This window comes from Musa acuminata, chromosome BXJ2-2 (assembly GCF_036884655.1).
Source record: "Musa acuminata AAA Group cultivar baxijiao chromosome BXJ2-2, Cavendish_Baxijiao_AAA, whole genome shotgun sequence".
Taxonomy (NCBI): Eukaryota; Viridiplantae; Streptophyta; class Magnoliopsida; order Zingiberales; family Musaceae; genus Musa; species Musa acuminata.
In genome coordinates this window covers 23,681,918-23,700,000 of record NC_088339.1, presented here as the reverse complement: position 1 = coordinate 23,700,000, position 18,083 = coordinate 23,681,918, and the positions used below count along the sequence as shown (strand labels likewise).

Genomic DNA, 18,083 nt, shown 5'->3' with positions numbered 1-18,083 from the left:
TGGACGGGTATACAGCACACCAGTCTGTCCAGTTATCACAATGTCCCTCTCGAGTAACCTATGATCGGGATTATTTAGGATATGTGTTTAAATGTGAATCGATCTCATTATCGTGATCTCATCACGATCCGATTCCCATTGCACAAATCCAAGGACATCACAATATATATATGCACATATGTAATAGTTATAAAGTGATATACGCTAAAATATAATAAGAAAAAAGATTCTGTATCAAGTCACACATGTCATCACTCACCTGATTGGCTTGCTGGGCACCTATGACTAGCAGACTCAAGCGGACAGGCCGCGTAGAGGTGGTCATGCAGCCGAGGAGCACGGCTCAGGTGGGCAGGCCGCGCAAGCGTGGTCTCGGGCAACATGCGGCCGAGGAGCAAGACTCAAGCGGGCAAGCCGTGCAGAGGTGGTCACGCAGCCGAGGAGCACGGCTTAAGCGAGCAGGCCGCGCAGGCGTGGTCTTGGGCAACATGCGGTCGAGGAGCAAGACTCAGGTGGGTAGTCTGTTCGGTGAGGAAGGCTGTGTGCTCTTGGTTCTCGGGTGCCCTCCTCCTCTATGAAGCCCACAGCTAAAAGTCGCTCCACCTTCTCACGACCATCCAGGCCTCCGTCGCGATGTACTAGTTAGCCTGCTGGAGCATCTCTGGCACCGTGGTGGGGAGTCGCTCCATAAGGGACCAAGAAAATCTGGAGGGTCACAGGCCTATCATAAACGCCTGCACTAACAGAGAGAGATGAGCGTCCGTAAATCCCGGATTTGCGTGGCAAAGCGATCCACAAAATGTGAGAGGGGCTCGTCCTCCCTTTGGTTGAGTCAGAGGAGTAGTGCAACAGATGGCTTTGGTCGGGCATAGGCTAGGAAGTTAAGCTCAAAGTCCCTGGCGAGCTGATCAAAGGAAGTGACCGCCCCGGGCTTCAAACTGCTATACCATGCGCAGGCTGGCTCCCTCAGAGTCGTGGGGAACGCCCTGCACATCAGGGCGTCTGAGGTTCCATAAAGCATCATTTGGGCACGGAAGGCGGCTACATGGTCCGCTGGGTCGATGGCGCCGTTGTACGCGTCGAGAGAGGGGAGGCGGAAGTTCGGGGGGACTGCCTGATCTTGTATCTCAGGTGCGAACGGAGACCCTTGGTGCACTTCCTCCCCGAGCTCTCCGTTTGACCTGCGAACCTCTTTCTGGACTTCATCAAGTCGCTAACTTACAAAGCGTAATTAGACTCGCAGGGAGTTCACTGAATCCGAAGATAATGCCTCGAGTTCCGAGCGCTCGCTTGGGTTTACCATCACTCGATCCCCGAGTGGGGCCGATCGGACCCGAGACGAAGTGGGGAGCTCCAGAGGTGGCATGTGAGCCCGAACGGGCGGCTCCTGTTGTCGCAGCGGTTGGATCGTAGGCGGGTGCGTCGAACGAAAAACGAGTGGGATAATGGATTGCACATGTAATATCTCTCACTTTTGAAAATTATTAATAAAGATTTATTTATAAATCGAAGGACCTATATGTAAATATAAAAATTTCAAGGACTAAACTGTTAAGTTAAAAAAAAACCAAAAATTTTAGTTTATCCCACCGCCTCCCACGCTCTCTATTTCTTGAGAAACAGAAAGAGGAGCGGTGGGGCATGGGGAGAAGAAGAGAGGAAGAAGAGGGAGAAGAGAAGAAAAGAAGAAGAAGAGAGGGAAGAGGGAGAGGAAAGAGAGATAGCTGCAGCAGCTAGGGCTGTAGCACCTCTGTTTCGTGTAGGAGGAAACAAAGGAGTTCATGTGTGGGGCGTCGAGGAGGAAAAAGGAAGAAGAGGAGAAGAAGAAGAAGAAGAAGAAGAGGAAGAAAAGAGGAGGTGGCTGCGACAAGGGCTGCAGCGAGGAGCTGTGGGGTGTTGGGGAGGAGAAGAAGAAAAGAAGAAGAAGAGGGAAAAGAAGAGAGGAGGAAGAAGAAGGAGAAGAAGGAGAAGAAGAAGAAGAAGAAGAGGAAGAGAAAAAGTAGAAGCGGGTGAAGTGGTGGCACCTTTGTTTTCTGTAGGAGGAAACAGAGGAGAGGAGGTGCTGTGCGTCGGGGAGAAGAAGGGGAGGAAGGAGAAGAAGAGAAAAGAAGAAAGGAAGGAGAAGGAAGAGGAGAAGGGAAAGAAGTAGCAGCGGCTGCGGCTGTGGCAGGGAAAGAGGGAGAGGAAGGAAGAAGGGAAGGAGAGGAAGAAGAGAAGGGGAAGAAGGGGTTGCGACTGTGGCGATGGCAGCTGCAGTTGGAAGAGAAGAAGGAGAGGAAGATGAGCAGGGGAGGAAGAAGAGGCTGCAGTCGAAGAAGAAGAGAAATGAAAAGGGAAGAAGAGAGGAAGAGGAGAAGGGGAGGCAGCTGCGGCAGTGGCAGCTGTAGTTGGAAGAGAATGAGAGGAAACAGAACATTGGAGGAAGAAGAGGCTACGGCCGTGGCTGCAACTATGGCTGCGGTGGTGGCTGCAGTAGCTGCTTTTGGGAAAGAGAAAGAAAGGAAAGGGGAAAAAAAAAAGGGTTGTGGCTGTGATTGCGGCTGTGGTGGTGGCGGCTGCGTCTGCGACAGCTATGTTTGGGAAAGAAAAAGTAGGAATGAGAGAAGGGAGGAAGGAAGTAGTGTAGGGGAAGGGGCTGTGGTTGTGACAGTAGTTACGGTCGTGGTTATGACTGTGGTAGTGGCAGTGGCGATGGTTGCGACAACTGTGTTTGAAAAAGAAAACGAAGGAATAAGAGTAAGAGAGAGCAGGTGACTATGCCTCTATGTTCTGCATGAGCTACAGTTATGAAGGAAAAAGAGAAGACATATGTAGAAAATGAAACAGGGAGAGGACATGGAGGAAAAGTAGAAGGATTTGGGCTAACACCTTCTTTGGATCTTCGGATCAAAATCTTTGAAAGGCAAGTGTTCCGATCCTTCATATTGCAAGCTTTCTAATCTTCCTATTGCAAGTGTCCTGATCTTTCCTTACTGCAATTTTATCTCTACATTGCTTTGAATATGAGGAACTTTGAATTGTTCTAGCCTTGCATTTGATATATCTCCTGTTTAGACGTAATGATTCGAATCTGTGCAACTTCTGAGATTCTGACCTTTCTACCTTGTTATGGTTATAACTTCGTGTATTGACCTTGATTTAGACAAAACTTATTTGATTAGAATATAGACTCATAAACCCTTCTTTTGATAACTTATTTTAAGAATTCGGAGTAAGTTTGCCTACCCAAACTTCTATTTTCAAATGAGCCTACAGATTCTACAAAACAGTAATTTTATTTTTGACCTTTGGTTACTAAATCAATGGTAACTCCTTGTTGGAAACCTTGATTCGTACGAAACTTGCTTCATCAGAAACTAGATTGAAATATATTTCCAATGATATATTTTTTAAGTAAAATTGGAGCACGATTGATAGTTTGAATCATTTATTCAATATGCCTCTTGAATTCTGCCAAAAATCGAGCTTTGGTTGATTTCGTATATTCTGGTTTCATTCATTTGGAAATTGATTTCATCTAACCTTTTTATTTGAATTGAGCTATATGTGATTGCTTGGAATCCTTGTACACCTTGCTTTCATTTCCTTTCAAATCTGAATACATTTGTGAAGGATTATGTTTGCATCGTATTAACTCATAAAGGCACATGTACATTTTGTTATTCCGCATGTGCTTCCGATATGTCCCAATTTATGGATATGTCCCAATTTATTGTTCATAAACAGGCCCCGAGGCCACCCGATTTCCTTTAACTACATCTCGCTTGATTACAAGTTAAAGATATTTACGAATCGGCTTTTCTACCGAAATCACTTTTATCGTACGAACACCTTTTTAATCGTCGAAAGTTTTCCGCTGCACTAATTCACTCCCCCCCCCCCCTCTTAGTGCTCTTGATCCTAACACGAGACCTTTCAGGACCTCGCTCATCAAGTTCGAGCTCTGATGGGTATGGTGCTGTCACGCCCCCTCAAAAGGCCTTTTGTACCCTTTTGAGGCACATAATACCCTCAAATAATACCCTTTTCCGATATGTGCAAATCGGGTGTCCCAATTTCGGTCTGCACCTGTTTGAGCCGTGGCCTCGGGGCCGTCGCGGCTCGGTTCGGGGCTCGGATGTCGGGGATCTCAGACTTTGTCCTCGGGGCCTCCCGGTGGCCGGTCTCGGCGGTCCGGTCGGGTCGTCACGTCGGGGGGAATGCCTCGCCGCAGCGTCGGGATGGGTCGAGATTCATAAATCCCGACCGAAAAAGGTGTTCGAGCGGGATGATGGTTTGCACCATATCCGTTAGAGCTCAAACTTGAAGGGCGAGGTCCTGGAAGGCCTCGGGTGATACCGGCGAAGGGGCGCTCGAAGCGCCTTCGGGCGGAAGCAAATCCGTGTTGTCGGGTGAACGCCAGTAGTGTTCCGAGATCGCGGGGAAGTCGTCGGCCCGCGGTTGGTCATGCAAGGGACGCAGGGTCTGTCTGAGGATCGCTTGACATTCCGGGGCCCTCCTTCTAGCGCCAATCTGATGCGGTCTGCACCTGTTTGAGCCGTGGCCTCGGGGCCGTCGCGGCTTGGTTCGGGGCTTGGATGTCGGGGATCTCAGACTTTGTCCTCGGGGCCTCCCGGTGGCCAGTCTCGGCGGTCCGGTCGGGTCGTCACGTCGGGGGGAATGCCTCGCCGCAGCGTCGGGATGGGTTGGCGCCGTCTTCGCACCTACACACAGGTCGGGCCGGGAGCCAGGCCCGACCCCTCCGACGGCCAAGTTAGCGACGTGGAGGGGGTTTAGGAGGAGGAAAAACCTCTGTGTCTTGAGTGTGTGTTTTTCGTCCCCCTTTTGTTTAGGACTTAGGGGTATTGATAGATGAGGTTTGATGTTACCTGACGTGACTGTCTACAGGGGTAGAACTGTACCTTCGGTGGCGTCTGACACCGCCACCGAGGTTGCGTGGCAGGCCGAGCTGCCGCAGGGTATGGCGAGCCTCGGGCAGTGTGTCGCCCAATGGGGAGCTGCTGTCATGACGTGTCACATCGCCATTTTTACCCCTATCAGGTTTTATAGATGTGAATTTGATAGAATGTTTTTCAGTGTCCTCAAATGTTAGTTTGGATCCTGGATTGGTTTATGATAAAAATTTTAATATTATCGATATTATTTGAGGGGGCGTGACAGCACCATACCCATCAAAGCTCGAACTTGATGAGCGAGGTCCTAAAAGGCCTCGTGTTAGGATCAAGAGCACTAAGAGGGGGGGGGGGAGTGAATTAGTGCAGCGGAAAACTTTCGACGATTAAAAAGGTGTTCGTACGATAAAAGTGATTTCGGTAGAAAAGCCGATTCGTAAATCTCTTTAACTTGTAATCAAGCGAGATGTCGTTAAAGGAAATCTATGAAGGCAGTTTGCAGTTATGATGAAAGTTAAAATGTAAGTGCAAACTGAAATATGATGTTCGTACGATAAAATTGATTTACGTCTAAACGCCGATTTGGAAAATACTGAACTTTAAAACACGATCGTAAATGTGCAGAAGGCAGTAAGCTATTGAGAAGGTTTGCAGTAAGGATAAGATGCTCAAAGTAAATGCAAATCGAGATTTAGAGTGGTTCGGTCAATCTTGACCTACATCCACTTTTGGCTTCCTCCACTGACGAGGTCACCGATGTCTACTAGAGGCCTTCCTTTAATGGGCGAAGGCCAACCACCCTTTTACAGTTTCACACCTTTTGATGGGCTTAGGAGACAACCCTTACAGAATTTTCTCTCCTCTCTTTAAAGATCAGAACTTGGAAAAAAAGAGGGAAAAGAACTTTTGGCCTTTACAACAATTTCGAGCTCTAAAAATTACATAATAAGATTAGGATTTCGGTGTGTTTTTGGTGTTCTTTCAGTGCTGAAAGGGTGGGGTATTTATAGGCCCCAACCCAGTTTGAATTTCGAGCTCAAAACTGTCAATTCCCGGAATTCCGAGATCTGGCGGTTGCACCTCCTGACTGAGGCGGTTGCACTGCCTAGCAGAGCTCGAAGACTGAGCCTCTGGGCGGTGCCACCTCCTGTCAGGGGCGGTTGCACCTCCTGCCAGAGCTCGAAGACCGAGCTCAGGCGGTGCCACCGCCTGACTGAGGCGATTGCACCTCCTGCCAGAGCTCGAAGACCGAGCTCAGGCGGTGCCACCTCCTGGCTAGGGCGGTTCAACCGCCTGGCAGAAATCAGGGTCCGAATGGGTTGATCCATTCGGCCCAATTTGGGTTTTTCAAGGGCCCAATTGCCCTAAGATTAAGTTAATGAGATCACCTCCCATTTCCAACTTAATCATTGTGTTAACTACGATATTTCCTAAGACATTTACTGCAACTTGCTACGGTGCGTCAATCGCTTCTTCCGGCGAACTTCCGCTGATCATCTGATGAACCCTCGGTGATGCTCCTGCGGACTTCCGGCAAACTCCTGGGCTTGCGACGATCCACTTAGTGAGTTCCGACGAGCTTCTTTGTCAAGCTCATGGACTTCTCGGATTTGTTCCCGCAGAACCTCCGACGATTGTCCGAACTTCCGTCGAACTCTCGAACTCCCGACGTGATCATTGTCTTGATTCCGACGCAACTCCTACTGCATATCTTACTTTCATCGTAGTTAATCCTGCACACTTATCTCAACATATATATTAGATAACAAATGACAATTGACTTCATCATCAAAATCCGAGATTCAACACCTCGGACGACACGGGCAACGTGCCAGTTGGGGCACCGTCGGGCGACGACAGGCCCGGGTCGTTAAATATCGGCCAATAGCGCTCTGAAGTCGTGGCGGGAGGTTCGTCTCGAGGTTCTCCTCGCGGGGGGTGTTCCCTCGGAGCTTCGATCGGGTGTGACCCCTCAACTGCGAGCTAGTCTGAATCAATTGGGTGATCCCCTAACATTCGGGCTCTCCTTCTAGCGCCAAAATGATGGTGTAACCAACTTGAAGCCGTGGCCTCGGGGCCGACACGGCTTAGTTCGGGTCCGGGTGATGGGGGATCTTCCCGGGACGACCCTTGAGACCGCTGAGATGGCCGGCTGCGATGGTCCGATCGAAACTGGGTCGTCGTTTCCTCCGAGAGGGGACTCCTCGCTTGGGCGTTTAGTGGGAGGCCACCGTCTTCGCACCTACACATAGGTCAGGTCGGGAAGCTCAACCCGACCCCTCTAACGATCAAGTTTGTTGATAGTCTTTGGGGGTTTTTTTTGTTGTCTCCTCTCCTCTCTTTTTCCTCGGAGCGCAAGGGTTTTTATAGTGAGGATTACATTTGTTTGATGTGCCTGCCCGTAGGGAGCAGGACTGTACTTCTGGTAGTGTCTGATACCGACATTAGCGTGGCGTGAGGGATCGAGCATGAGCAGGGTGTTAATGTGCCTCGGTCGGTGTTTCGGTCTGCGTTGACCACGTGCTGTGAGGCGTCATTTGAGGCAGCTGACGTCACCTCGCCATTATTACCCTCATCAAGCAGTATTATTGGTGTGATTATCGCGAGTGAGCCGATCGAATGGGACCTGTGCACGTCGTACGTCAAAATTCGTGCATGTTTGATCTTGTGCTCCTAGATATGGATTGCAACTGTAGCATTGAACGGTGGGATTTATTTCCCGAAATAAAATTGATTTTCTTTTTTAAAAAAGGATTATTCCTTTTATAATCATTTGTTTTTCGGGTCAGCGATGAGTCCAAAGCGGTAGCGAAGGGAAAGACCAGACCGCAGCGAAAGCGTGAGCGCGAGGGACAGCGAGGCGAAGCCGATGGCGAGGAGAGCGGACGAGGAGTACGACTACCTGTTCAAGGTCGTGCTGATCGGCGACTCGGGCGTGGGCAAATCCAACATCCTATCCCGCTTCACCCGCAATGAGTTCTGCCTCGAGTCCAAGTCCACCATCGGTGTCGAATTCGCCACCCGAACCCTCCAGGTATCAGATCTCGCGATCCGACTTCTCCTGCTCGATTCCCCACTTATCGTTGTGAATAAGGAACGCGATCTCTTGCCGGATCGGGTTTCCAGCTTCGGAAGCGGCGGATCCATGCCGGTCTTTTCCTGGATCTCGTGCATCTTTGAGTTTGGATCATTTGTTTCCCCCAAAAAAAATGATTTTTTTTGTTTGTGTTTTAGCATTTGTTCATGATCTGAAGTTCTGAGCACGATACGTGTTCGTGGATCTGGATATGTTCATATTTGTATCTATTATCTCCCCCTTCTTCCTCTGGTTTGTTCTATCACATGTTCTGGTTGTCCTTTTCTATTTTTCCTTGAAGAAATTATGAATGTTAATGAGAATTAAGGATTTGTTTATTCAAATGATTGCTTTATGTCAGTGTATCTTATGATTTCTTTTGTCTAAATTCTACTATTAGACAAGGTGGGTTGCCTGTTAGTGTGATTGCTTGTACTGCGATCTATGGCAAAGTGTTCGATCAATTTACAGTATGTTAGTACTGTGATGTTTGGCTACCCAATTATGGCTTCGGCATGGGAGCAATCTTTGATTTCACAGATCGAACCAAGAAAATTTTTTAGGGTAGAAGGACTTGAATTTTTTTGGTGTCACTAAAGAGTAGTGAAGACTCTCCCAGTAGTAGACTTTGTAATTTACGGTATGTTATTGCTTTGACGTTTGTACACCCAATTATGGCTTCAGCAAGGGATGTAGTAATCTTTTAATTCATAGATGGAACCAAAAAGTCATTTTCTGAGGGCTCAGGAGCTGTCACCCACCACATGGGTAGAAGGGTTTGAATTTTTGGTGTCACTAGTGAAGACTGGCCTCGTAGTAGACTTTGTAATTTGCAGTATCTTATTGCTTTGATGTTTGTCTACCCAGTTATGGGTGCAGAAAGGGATATAGCAATCTTTTGATTCATAGATCGAACCAAGAAGTCATTTTTTGAGGTCCCAGGAGTATGTCATTGATATAGTAATCTTTAGTATGTCATTGTCATACGTGGGCAAAAGGATTTGTATTTTTTGGTGTCACTGAAAGGTAGTGAAGACTGGCCCAGTAGTGTACTTTGTGATTTGCAGTATGTCATTGCTTTGATGTTTGGCTACCGAAATTATGGTTTCGGCAAGAGATGTAGCAATCTTTTAATCCATAGATTGAACCAAGAAGTCATTTTTTCAGTCTCTTTAGTTCACCATTCATGTGATGAATTTTAAGTTGATCTGTTTGTAACCTGAGGAAGGTCCGGGATACCCTAGTTGGTTCTTGATGATTTAGAGGCTGTTTAATGGCATGAAGATATAGTCTCTTTGGCAGGATTGACACGAGAATACCTTGTGATATTTTCTCAGATTTCATCATATCTGACAATGTATAAGATATGATGTAAGATATAATCTTATTTCAGAAGGTTCTTCCTCCCTTATGAACAATTTTGAAACAAAAAAGAGATAACTGTTAGTTTATATTATGCCCAGTGTGTTTTTGTTATATTTATGTTGTTCACAGCTCCAAAAGAAATTTAAGCAATTACTACAAGTTCTCACTTCTGCAGTTTTGTCTAGCTTGAAAGGATTGAGGTTGAGTTCAAGTTGAGGCCTGTGTCTTAGTTGAGACATTTCGAGACTTGTTTGCCTAAGTTATTTATGAATCTGGAATTAGATATGTTTGGGTATGTTCAGAGCAATTTTTGTTGTATAGACTCAGAGATTTTAGTAAATGTTACTATTCTTTGATTTCAAATTATTAACGGGACACTGATCTCATTATACAGAGCAACCAGATTACTATCTATGAACTTCTGTTTCGCTTTTGGCAGCATGGTTGTCGGGATAAAACTGCCTCCATAGAGAATCTCTTGAGAAAAATAGGTATTCTATGATTAAACTAGAAATTATAACCTTGAACTGCTAGTGGTGATCTACATTGTGAATGCCATGATATACATAGATAACAACAATGTCGGGATAAAACTGCCTCCATAGAGAATCTCTTGAGAAAAATAGGTATTCTATGATTAAACTAGAAATTATAACCTTGAACTGCTAGTGGTGATCTACATTGTGAATGCCATGATATACATAGATAACAACAATGTACTTGTTATAAATTTTTAATTCAGAATTCATTGATGAAACAATTGTCCTTTGGAGGGCAAAGCTCCCCTGATTACACATAAAAATCTACTTTACATCTTGTCCTGCCCATATCTTCATGTAATCTTTCTTTGTTGCTTGTGAGATTTGAAGCATATAAGTAATGTACCCTCGGGCTTCCTTAATGAATATTGTTTTTCACTTGGCATGTCTTGTTTTTATATCTAGGATCAGTGCATTAGAAGCTGCAGTGGTCAGTTAAATCAATTGGCTACTCCAACTGTGACATTGATTCTTGGTATTGAGACATGAAATTTACACATTCGGTATTGCTAATTTTAGGTGCATGAATTATTGATAATGTTGTTGTGTAACATCCTAATTTCTTGACAATTGGATCGGGAATGACCTTTTGAATGTTTTGTCCTAGAAGCTATCTGATGTACCTAGTATCAACAATCTTCAGGCATCCATTACCAAGAGTAGTTTTGTTGATTTGCATTAATTATTTTCCTCACTTTCGAGTTTTACCTCTCCTACTATTTCTAGGTAGAAGGTCGGATAATAAAAGCCCAAATATGGGACACAGCAGGCCAGGAGCGATATCGGGCAATAACCAGTGCTTACTACCGTGGAGCCCTTGGTGCTGTCCTAGTCTATGACGTGACCAAGCCAACATCATTCGAGAACATCAGTCGGTGGCTCAAGGAGCTTCGCGACCATGCTGACTCCAATATTTCAATCATGCTCATTGGTAATAAGACTGACCTTAAGCACCTTCGTGCGGTGGCCTCAGAAGATGCACAAAGCTATGCTGAGAAGGAAGGGCTTTCTTTTATCGAGACATCCGCACTGGAGGCTACCAATGTTGAGGAGGCCTTTCAGATGATTCTCGGGGAGATTTATCGAGTCATCAGTAAAAAGAACATCTCTTCTGATGAGTCTGGACTTGCCGCAGGTGTCAAAGAAGGGAAGACCATTGTGGTTTCTGCATCAGATTCTGGCACAAAGAAACAATGCTGCTCAACATAATGGTGTCAAGTTCCTGTTTTCCTTATGCTTGCACCAGATATATTATATATCTGTAGTATTGAGCTTCTGGATTATGATTTCTTGTTTTCCATCAGGATGAGGTTATTGCTTGGAGCACTTCTTTTTCATGCTACATTATATATTTTTTAAATATTAATTCCTCAGAATTTGTCTCTGGAGAGAGGTTTAGTGTGTATGTGCAATCTCATTGGAACAGTGACATCTTGTTATCTAAAATATGATTAGTTACTTCCAGTATTAACAAGAAATAAAATATGCATCATAAAACCACATTGAAATGCACAATGCTGTTAGTAAATATCATTAAACATGCAGTAGCAATATTGGAAGTATCATATGCCTTACTTTCCAAGTATTTAATATATGTTCTGTTGAATCCATCATATTTTTTGTGCAAATATAACCCCTAATATTTGGCATATTTATCATGTTATAACTATATGTTCCAAATCTTACTTCTTGTTATCTTGTTTGAAAACGTATTATCAAGATCAATTCTGATCACAATTGATATTCTTTTGATCTATTATTATTATTATTATTATTATTACTACTATTATTGTTGTTGTTGTTGTTGTTATAATAATAATAATAATAATAATTATTATTATTATAATTATTATTATTATTATTATTATTATAAATTATATATATGTTTTAAATTTTTTATAAGTAAACCTTCTGAATAGTTATCACCAGAAGAAAAATATGTAGAGCAACCCTTTCTTGATGCATTCATTGGCATATAGTCTTGACAAGATGACAATAATCCATAGGAGAATTCACAGCTCAGGAGAGGGCAACCTTTCTTCCTCGGATTATACCCTTACATCCTTGAAGCTAATCATTGTGGTGTTCAGGAATTTTGCCAAAAAGAATATACATTTGGCATTAATGTTGGATAGCTCATTGAACTAATGATCAAGATGAGCTTTTGGGCAATTCAGGACATCCATGTGTGGTATTTGATCTGAAAAAAATTCTTACAAGAGCAACTTTCTTTGACATCATACTCATTTTGACAATGTATACATGGATCAAAATTATCTTCCAAATTTTTTTGGAGATCTCTTTCCATTAGTTATCCTTCTTAAAGATTCTTCTTGGTTTTGACTTTATCGACCCGCGCTTTGCGTACCGCCTCTTGGATCTGCCTCTCATGTTCTTTGAGCATGTCTTCTATATTTCCTCCTGGAGGCATCAATGGTCCGGAGTAGTGGATTCTTTTGTTCCTCGTGCCATAATCCTGAAATTTGTACAAGTGTGCAGGCAATTAGTAATGTTCCTCAACTTTACAGCAAAATAATCTTTGATCTCATCTTTGAAGCTTCAAGCCCTGAAATGCTCATGGATGAAGCAAAAGCGAAACTCACATAATTGTCTACTAAAAAATATCAGAAGATCAACAATACTACATATGAAACAATAATGTTTCAGATCAGGTCTTTTATGATTGTTGTCACTGCAATAAACTTGGATTAACAAAATTTATCCTACAAATTCTATTGCTCCTAATAACTACTATTGCTGGACTTAAAACAGGATGCTATGATCTTAAGAACATACCACAGTGGAATCCTTGGTCACTATTCTGCCATCCTTCTTATGGACAGAGGCAGGTCCATCAAGTGTATGCTTGTCAGAGGGCTCAGTAACATCATGCCTATTGTATCTGGAGTTTGCAGTGCTTCTTGGTGCTACTGAACCTGAGAAGTTGGCAGCTCCTGACTGATGCATGTAAGATCTGTGTGTCTGCGACTGAGGGCCATTGGACACCCTCACAGAACTGTATGAACGTCCGGGAATGGAGAGCTCTTCCTGATTCACATTCCTAGTGCCTGAGTGGTAGAAACCAGTATGCGTTGTTCCTACAGGGGTGTCGATAAGAAATCCTGGCCCAATTTCATCTTGTGCATTGTTGTACTTCTCGCTGATGCTTTTGGGATTTGTCTGTGCCTGTCGTTGACAAAAGAGTAGAGACAAATTAAAGCAATGGAATCAATGGAGGAGTTAACTCACAGAATAATCACATTCTTTCCATGCTCTAGACTTTATTGTGTGACTGCATGTGGCACATGAACTCCCTTATGTTATGTTGTGCCACACTGTAAGCTTTGGAGAGCAAACAGGGCATGTGTTCTTCAAACTTGTAATTGAAACTTTAGTTGTCTAGTATAGAAACAGTAGCCAAATTCATTTAAGTTCGACTGCGTCCGAATTTTTTCTATATACTTCATATTTTCTTCTCATATGCATGGTTCTTTGGCCCAAATCCAGCTACCATAACTCAACTTTATTCTCAGAAGAGATGAATGATTGTTATGTAGACACATTTTTCTTGAGCAATTGGATGGACACAACTCTGAAGATGTTGCTAAGCAAGGGGATTAAAAGGGCAGCTGCAACCTAGTGCACAAGTTACAGATGAACATGAAAAGGTGATGCTCCCACATCACCTGCTAATAAACCTACTGGCTCATGAGAGCAAAGAACTATTTGTCATATAAATGGCATAATTGGTTACTAAATGATGCATATTTTATGAACAATTTTTTAGGTTTGCATTATTAATGTCACACATGCAGATGCACCCTTGCTTTTCAGCAGACTAAACAAGCTGCTGCAGACAAATTTAATTCTCCATCTATCGACATCGATAACAGAAATCTAAAATCACATTTGCAAAGCAAAAAATGCATGAAGTCTACCTGCTGCTCCACATTTGCATCAAGCATAGCTTTGGTTTCTCTTGTACCTGGTCTAGCAGAACCTGATCGGTCCTTGGTAGCTTCTGCTCTTTTCCTGTAGAAGGTCATAATGCAGAAAGTGAATAATGAAATAGACCAAAAATCTTCCACATGTAGTTTCAAATGTGGAGATTAAGGGGTGTTATCTAAAGCATGTTATGTCAGAATTGTAACTAAAATACCTCCTAATTTCCTGGTCCTGGATTTTAGCATCATACTCCTTGCTTGGTGGATATTTAGGCAAATTTGACGGTTTGCAGGCAAATGGCTTAGTTTTGAAGAACTGAAAGTTAAAAGTAGATGTTAGCGATCATCTCATCATCATAAAAATTCTCGTAAAAAATGAAACTTCAAAATGTAACTGGTAATCCTGACAAATTCTGTACAAGGACTCGATGACTTCTAAAAGAAAGATGTTGTAGCTTAAGAAAATAGTGGTATACCATACACTATGTGGTAAAATGGAATCCCATACTATTCGTAGAGATACCAGGCTACCAGCCAAATCATATTCTGAATGAATCCATTTGTGATACATAATGAGAAACTTGAAAAATCAACAGCAGAATATGGTTTGAATTGAAATTAGTAGAAAAATAATTAACCTTTATCACCAGACATATTTCCTTAAAAAATCTGTCAAAGATACTTGTAAGAACGTTTAGCAGGAAAAAAAAAATCTTCACAATAATAGAAGCAGCCTGAGTTTGTTCTTTAAATTATCCCGCAAAAAAAGTTTTAAAAGCCATCTTACATGAATGGCAAGAGCAATAAAATCAGAACTTACTTCACTCTCAAGGGCTGAAGCTGCTGTTCCACGATGTGCCGGTTCTATTGATAGAAGGGAATCCAAGAGAGTTAAAGCTGATGAAGGAAAATCCTTGAATGTCTCTGCAACACAACGCTTATATTGGTGCTGAGGTTTGAAGATAGTTGCATCTGGCAACTTCAGTTTCTTCCAGTACTCATCATGTGGTGATCCACAGAGTTTAAAAATCTTGTGCAGTTGTTCCACCTAGAGGTAGATGACCAGATCAGAAATCAAGAATTCATCAACCATCAGAATTATGTGCCAGTTTGAGAACCATAACAGAATAGTGAAATCTCTGGGGAAAGTATAATTTGATTATTTTGATCAGAAACATGCCTTTATTTGTAAATCCAATTAAATAGGAAATAAAAATTAAAACATCCAAAACCTTCTAAATTTTACCTATTCTTAAGGGGGGAAAAAAAAGCTTCTGTTACTTATTCCAGCATAAAATCTTCACACTCATCGATTCTTTAGAACAGTTGAGGCGGTGAAAAGTTTTAAGACAGATAACAAGAAAAAGTGCAAGAATCATGACTTCAACAATGGAAATGAAGTGATGGTGGTAATGCAGTTTTGGTGCAGAATCTGACTGTAGCAGTGGCACAATGGTGCAACAATTTAGTTGTGGACTACAGATTATACGGTTGGAACATATACTATTGAACGTTAAACTTCAAAAAAGTGTACTTTTTGGATGATCATATATTTCATTAAGCAATTATTCAAAGAATGAAGGTGACTTCAACTATGAGTAGAACTTTAGGGAGCCAATTCGAATGAAAATAACAGCTGATATGTTTGAAGTGGATCATCGCAATAAAATAAGAGCCCTTCATGTTCGATTCTCTTTATGCAAATTATTTGAAACATTACTTTTCTGTATCAATTTGGGTTGTTTCGCACATTCTTTAATTTGTTATATCCAAGTGCTTAAGCAGAAGGGTTATACCTCCGTTCTTCCAGGCATGACTGGCTTCCCTGCAAGCAACTCTGCAAGGATGCATCCAGTACTCCACAAATCAACGGCAACACCATACTCTGTAGCACCAAGCAAAAGCTCAGGGGGTCGATACCACAGCGTTACCACACGACTTGTCAATGGCTGTTTCTGCTCAGGATTGAAAAGTGTTGCTAGCCCAAAATCTGCTATTTTAAGAATGCCATTATCATCAATCAGAAGATTTGAGCCCTTGATATCCCGATGCAAAACCCCTCGACTGTGACAATGAACAAGCCCTTCAAGCAACTGTTGCGTATAACACTTCACCTGAAATGCATATTAAGGCAGTCTGAGAATGTGTTTTCAGAAAATTAAACTGAAATTTCCAAATATATGCAAGAGAGACCTGTGGTTCAGTAAACTTGACACCAGGCTTTGCAGCAAGTCCCGCGAGATCATGCTCCATGTACTCAAAAACAAGATACAAGTTGCATGACTTTTGTGATGCAACTATTCCTTCAAGCTTTATAACATTTGGGTGATCAAGCTGGCGCAGAACATGAATTTCCCGTGCCATAAAGCGAACGCTTTCAGGATCCATATTAACAAATCGCACTTTCTTGAGTGCAACAAATTTTCCAGTTTCATGATCACGGGCTCTATACACAGTACTGTAAGTTCCTTGTCCAATCTGCAAACATGACATATTTAGCAGAGATGATATAACCGATGCACATGATCATTCTGAATGACCAAATAAAATACTGCACAAGATTTATTTTTATCACCAATTTTTTTTGGTCAAGAATTAATATAAACTACTCGTTGCTCATTATGCATATAGCCTTTTTTTTCAAAGAAATTACTACTTCAATGAGGTTTCATTAACAATAAACAGCTTCAATGACCCAAGGATGAATGTTGGCATTACACCAATGGAAGCATTTCAGGGAATGAAGTGGAAAGTTTGTAGTTACTTATCATTTGCAGATCACCTAATATGTCAACAAGCCTATAAACTGACTTAAATGCCAAGTAGCCTGAAAGAATCCTAATCATCATTCCACATTCATTTATTGGAATGGCCTGATAGCAGTACTGATTAAAGAAAAAAAAGGTGTATCTTAAGATCACAAATCAGTTTTGTTTATCTTGAATTCATCTCATACTAGCCTTTCTATATAGGTATATGATAGAATTCTTCATTAAATAGGGAGAGTTAATCTTCTCTTATTTGTATCCTAAAAACCAGTCTTTAAATGATTCACATAAAGACGACACAGAGATTGGAATAAACTGTATACAATGGTATAAAATAATGTTTGGTATTTCAAATACTCTGATTATTTTGACCTAGAACAAATTGCAGCTACTGGATCATAAATCCTCATAATTTGTGACAAACAACAAAGCAGCAAGTAAGCATCACTAGTTCAAGAGGAAGAAGGAACAAATGTTTCCTAACCTTGTCTAGTTTCTCAAATGATCCGGCTCTCCGAGGCTGCCACCCGTTTACTGCTTCCGCGGCTACATCAGTTAGCCAAGAAGGCCAGCCGGCCACAGCATGTTCCCCGGAGAAGGCCTCGGCCTCAGTCGGTGCATCTGCAGCTTCCAGACCATCTCTATTTGCCCCCGCTTCTACGGTAGGCAGTCTCTGCTGTTGCCCGCCGCCATCCCTTGCACTTTCAGAACCACCAGCGGCTTTCTTCTCCCCAACTGCAGCTGGTGAGGGCAGGGAGGTAACAGCATCGTCTTGTGGTTTCGATACGTTGCCGTTAATTGCGACATCAGCGATGGCTGCCACAACCTCCTCTTTCTTGGAGATTGTGACGAACCGCTTCAAGGACTTTGTCCGGTGGGTCTCGCCGTCGCCGTCCGGGTTGATACCTTTGGAGCAGATGCAGCCCATAAACGCAACAAGCGCACGCGGTCTTCGTCTATTGGCAGCACAAGTACGTTTGCTCCGGGTGCATTACCCAAAAAATCAATCGCGCTGATTCCAATCTCCGCCTTGCATTCAACTCGAGCGAGTCCGAAAAGATTCCGAAATCTTCAATAGATGAACACAATCGCTCAGTGAGAAGCCAAAAAGATCCAATCTTTTCCGAATTATACAACAACTTTCGGCCCGCAGGATCCTCCTCGACAACACACAAATTGTGTCCAGATTCGAACGTGGACGGACAAAGGAGCTGTAAAAGCCCTGACCGCAATGCACAAGATTTCGATCAAAAGCTGCCGCCTTTCCAGGAAAAAAACAACAACAGGATCATTATCTTTCAAATTAACACAGAAAGAAGAGGAGCTCCAAGTCCGCTCTTAGGGAAAAAGAAAGCACACAGAATTAGACCAAAAGTCGCTCTTTTTTTGGGTAAAAAATGAAAAAGAAGAGAAAAGAGATTAATTCTAGCAACCTGTCAGAGGATTGGAGGAGAGTAAAGGTAGCGGAGAGGGTTTTGCGGATCCCCAAGCCCTAAAAT

At 42.9% G+C, this 18,083-nt stretch overlaps 2 protein-coding genes across 2 annotated transcripts; one reads left to right on the top strand and one right to left on the bottom strand.

The window, feature by feature from the left end:
• Positions 1 to 7,685: 7,685 nt before the first annotated feature.
• On the top strand, positions 7,686 to 11,256 carry LOC135605450 (ras-related protein RABA2a). Its single transcript, XM_065095558.1, has 2 exons — positions 7,686 to 7,926; positions 10,599 to 11,256. The coding sequence occupies exons 1-2, from the start codon at positions 7,762 to 7,764 to the stop codon at positions 11,079 to 11,081; spliced, it is 648 nt and encodes a 215-aa protein (XP_064951630.1). The 5' UTR covers positions 7,686 to 7,761; the 3' UTR covers positions 11,082 to 11,256.
• A 757-nt stretch (positions 11,257 to 12,013) lies between these two features.
• On the bottom strand, positions 12,014 to 17,949 carry LOC135604962 (probable serine/threonine-protein kinase At1g54610). Its single transcript, XM_065094613.1, has 8 exons — positions 17,069 to 17,949; positions 16,010 to 16,294; positions 15,613 to 15,930; positions 14,637 to 14,864; positions 14,032 to 14,132; positions 13,811 to 13,904; positions 12,669 to 13,058; positions 12,014 to 12,348 (listed from the first exon to the last, which is right to left on the bottom strand). Exons 1-8 carry the CDS (start codon positions 17,510 to 17,512, stop codon positions 12,193 to 12,195), a joined length of 2,016 nt encoding a protein of 671 aa, XP_064950685.1. The 5' UTR covers positions 17,513 to 17,949; the 3' UTR covers positions 12,014 to 12,192.
• Between the last annotated feature and the right edge of the window lie 134 nt (positions 17,950 to 18,083).

What these genes read in the sequence shown, in the direction of transcription:
- LOC135605450 (XM_065095558.1), top strand. Translation starts at nt 7,762, where the DNA reads ATGGCGAGGAGAGCGGACGAGGAGTACGACTACCTGTTCAAGGTCGTG. An exon ending in TCGCCACCCGAACCCTCCAG is followed by an intron (nt 7,927 to 10,598) that starts GTATCAGATCTC and finishes TACTATTTCTAG; the next exon opens with GTAGAAGGTCGGATAATAAA.
- LOC135604962 (XM_065094613.1), bottom strand. Translation starts at nt 17,512, where the DNA reads ATGGGCTGCATCTGCTCCAAAGGTATCAACCCGGACGGCGACGGCGAG. An exon ending in ATGCAAATGTGGAGCAGCAG is followed by an intron (nt 13,059 to 13,810) that starts GTAGACTTCATG and finishes TGTCAACGACAG; the next exon opens with GCACAGACAAATCCCAAAAG. An exon ending in TGACCAAGGATTCCACTGTG is followed by an intron (nt 12,349 to 12,668) that starts GTATGTTCTTAA and finishes TACAAATTTCAG; the next exon opens with GATTATGGCACGAGGAACAA.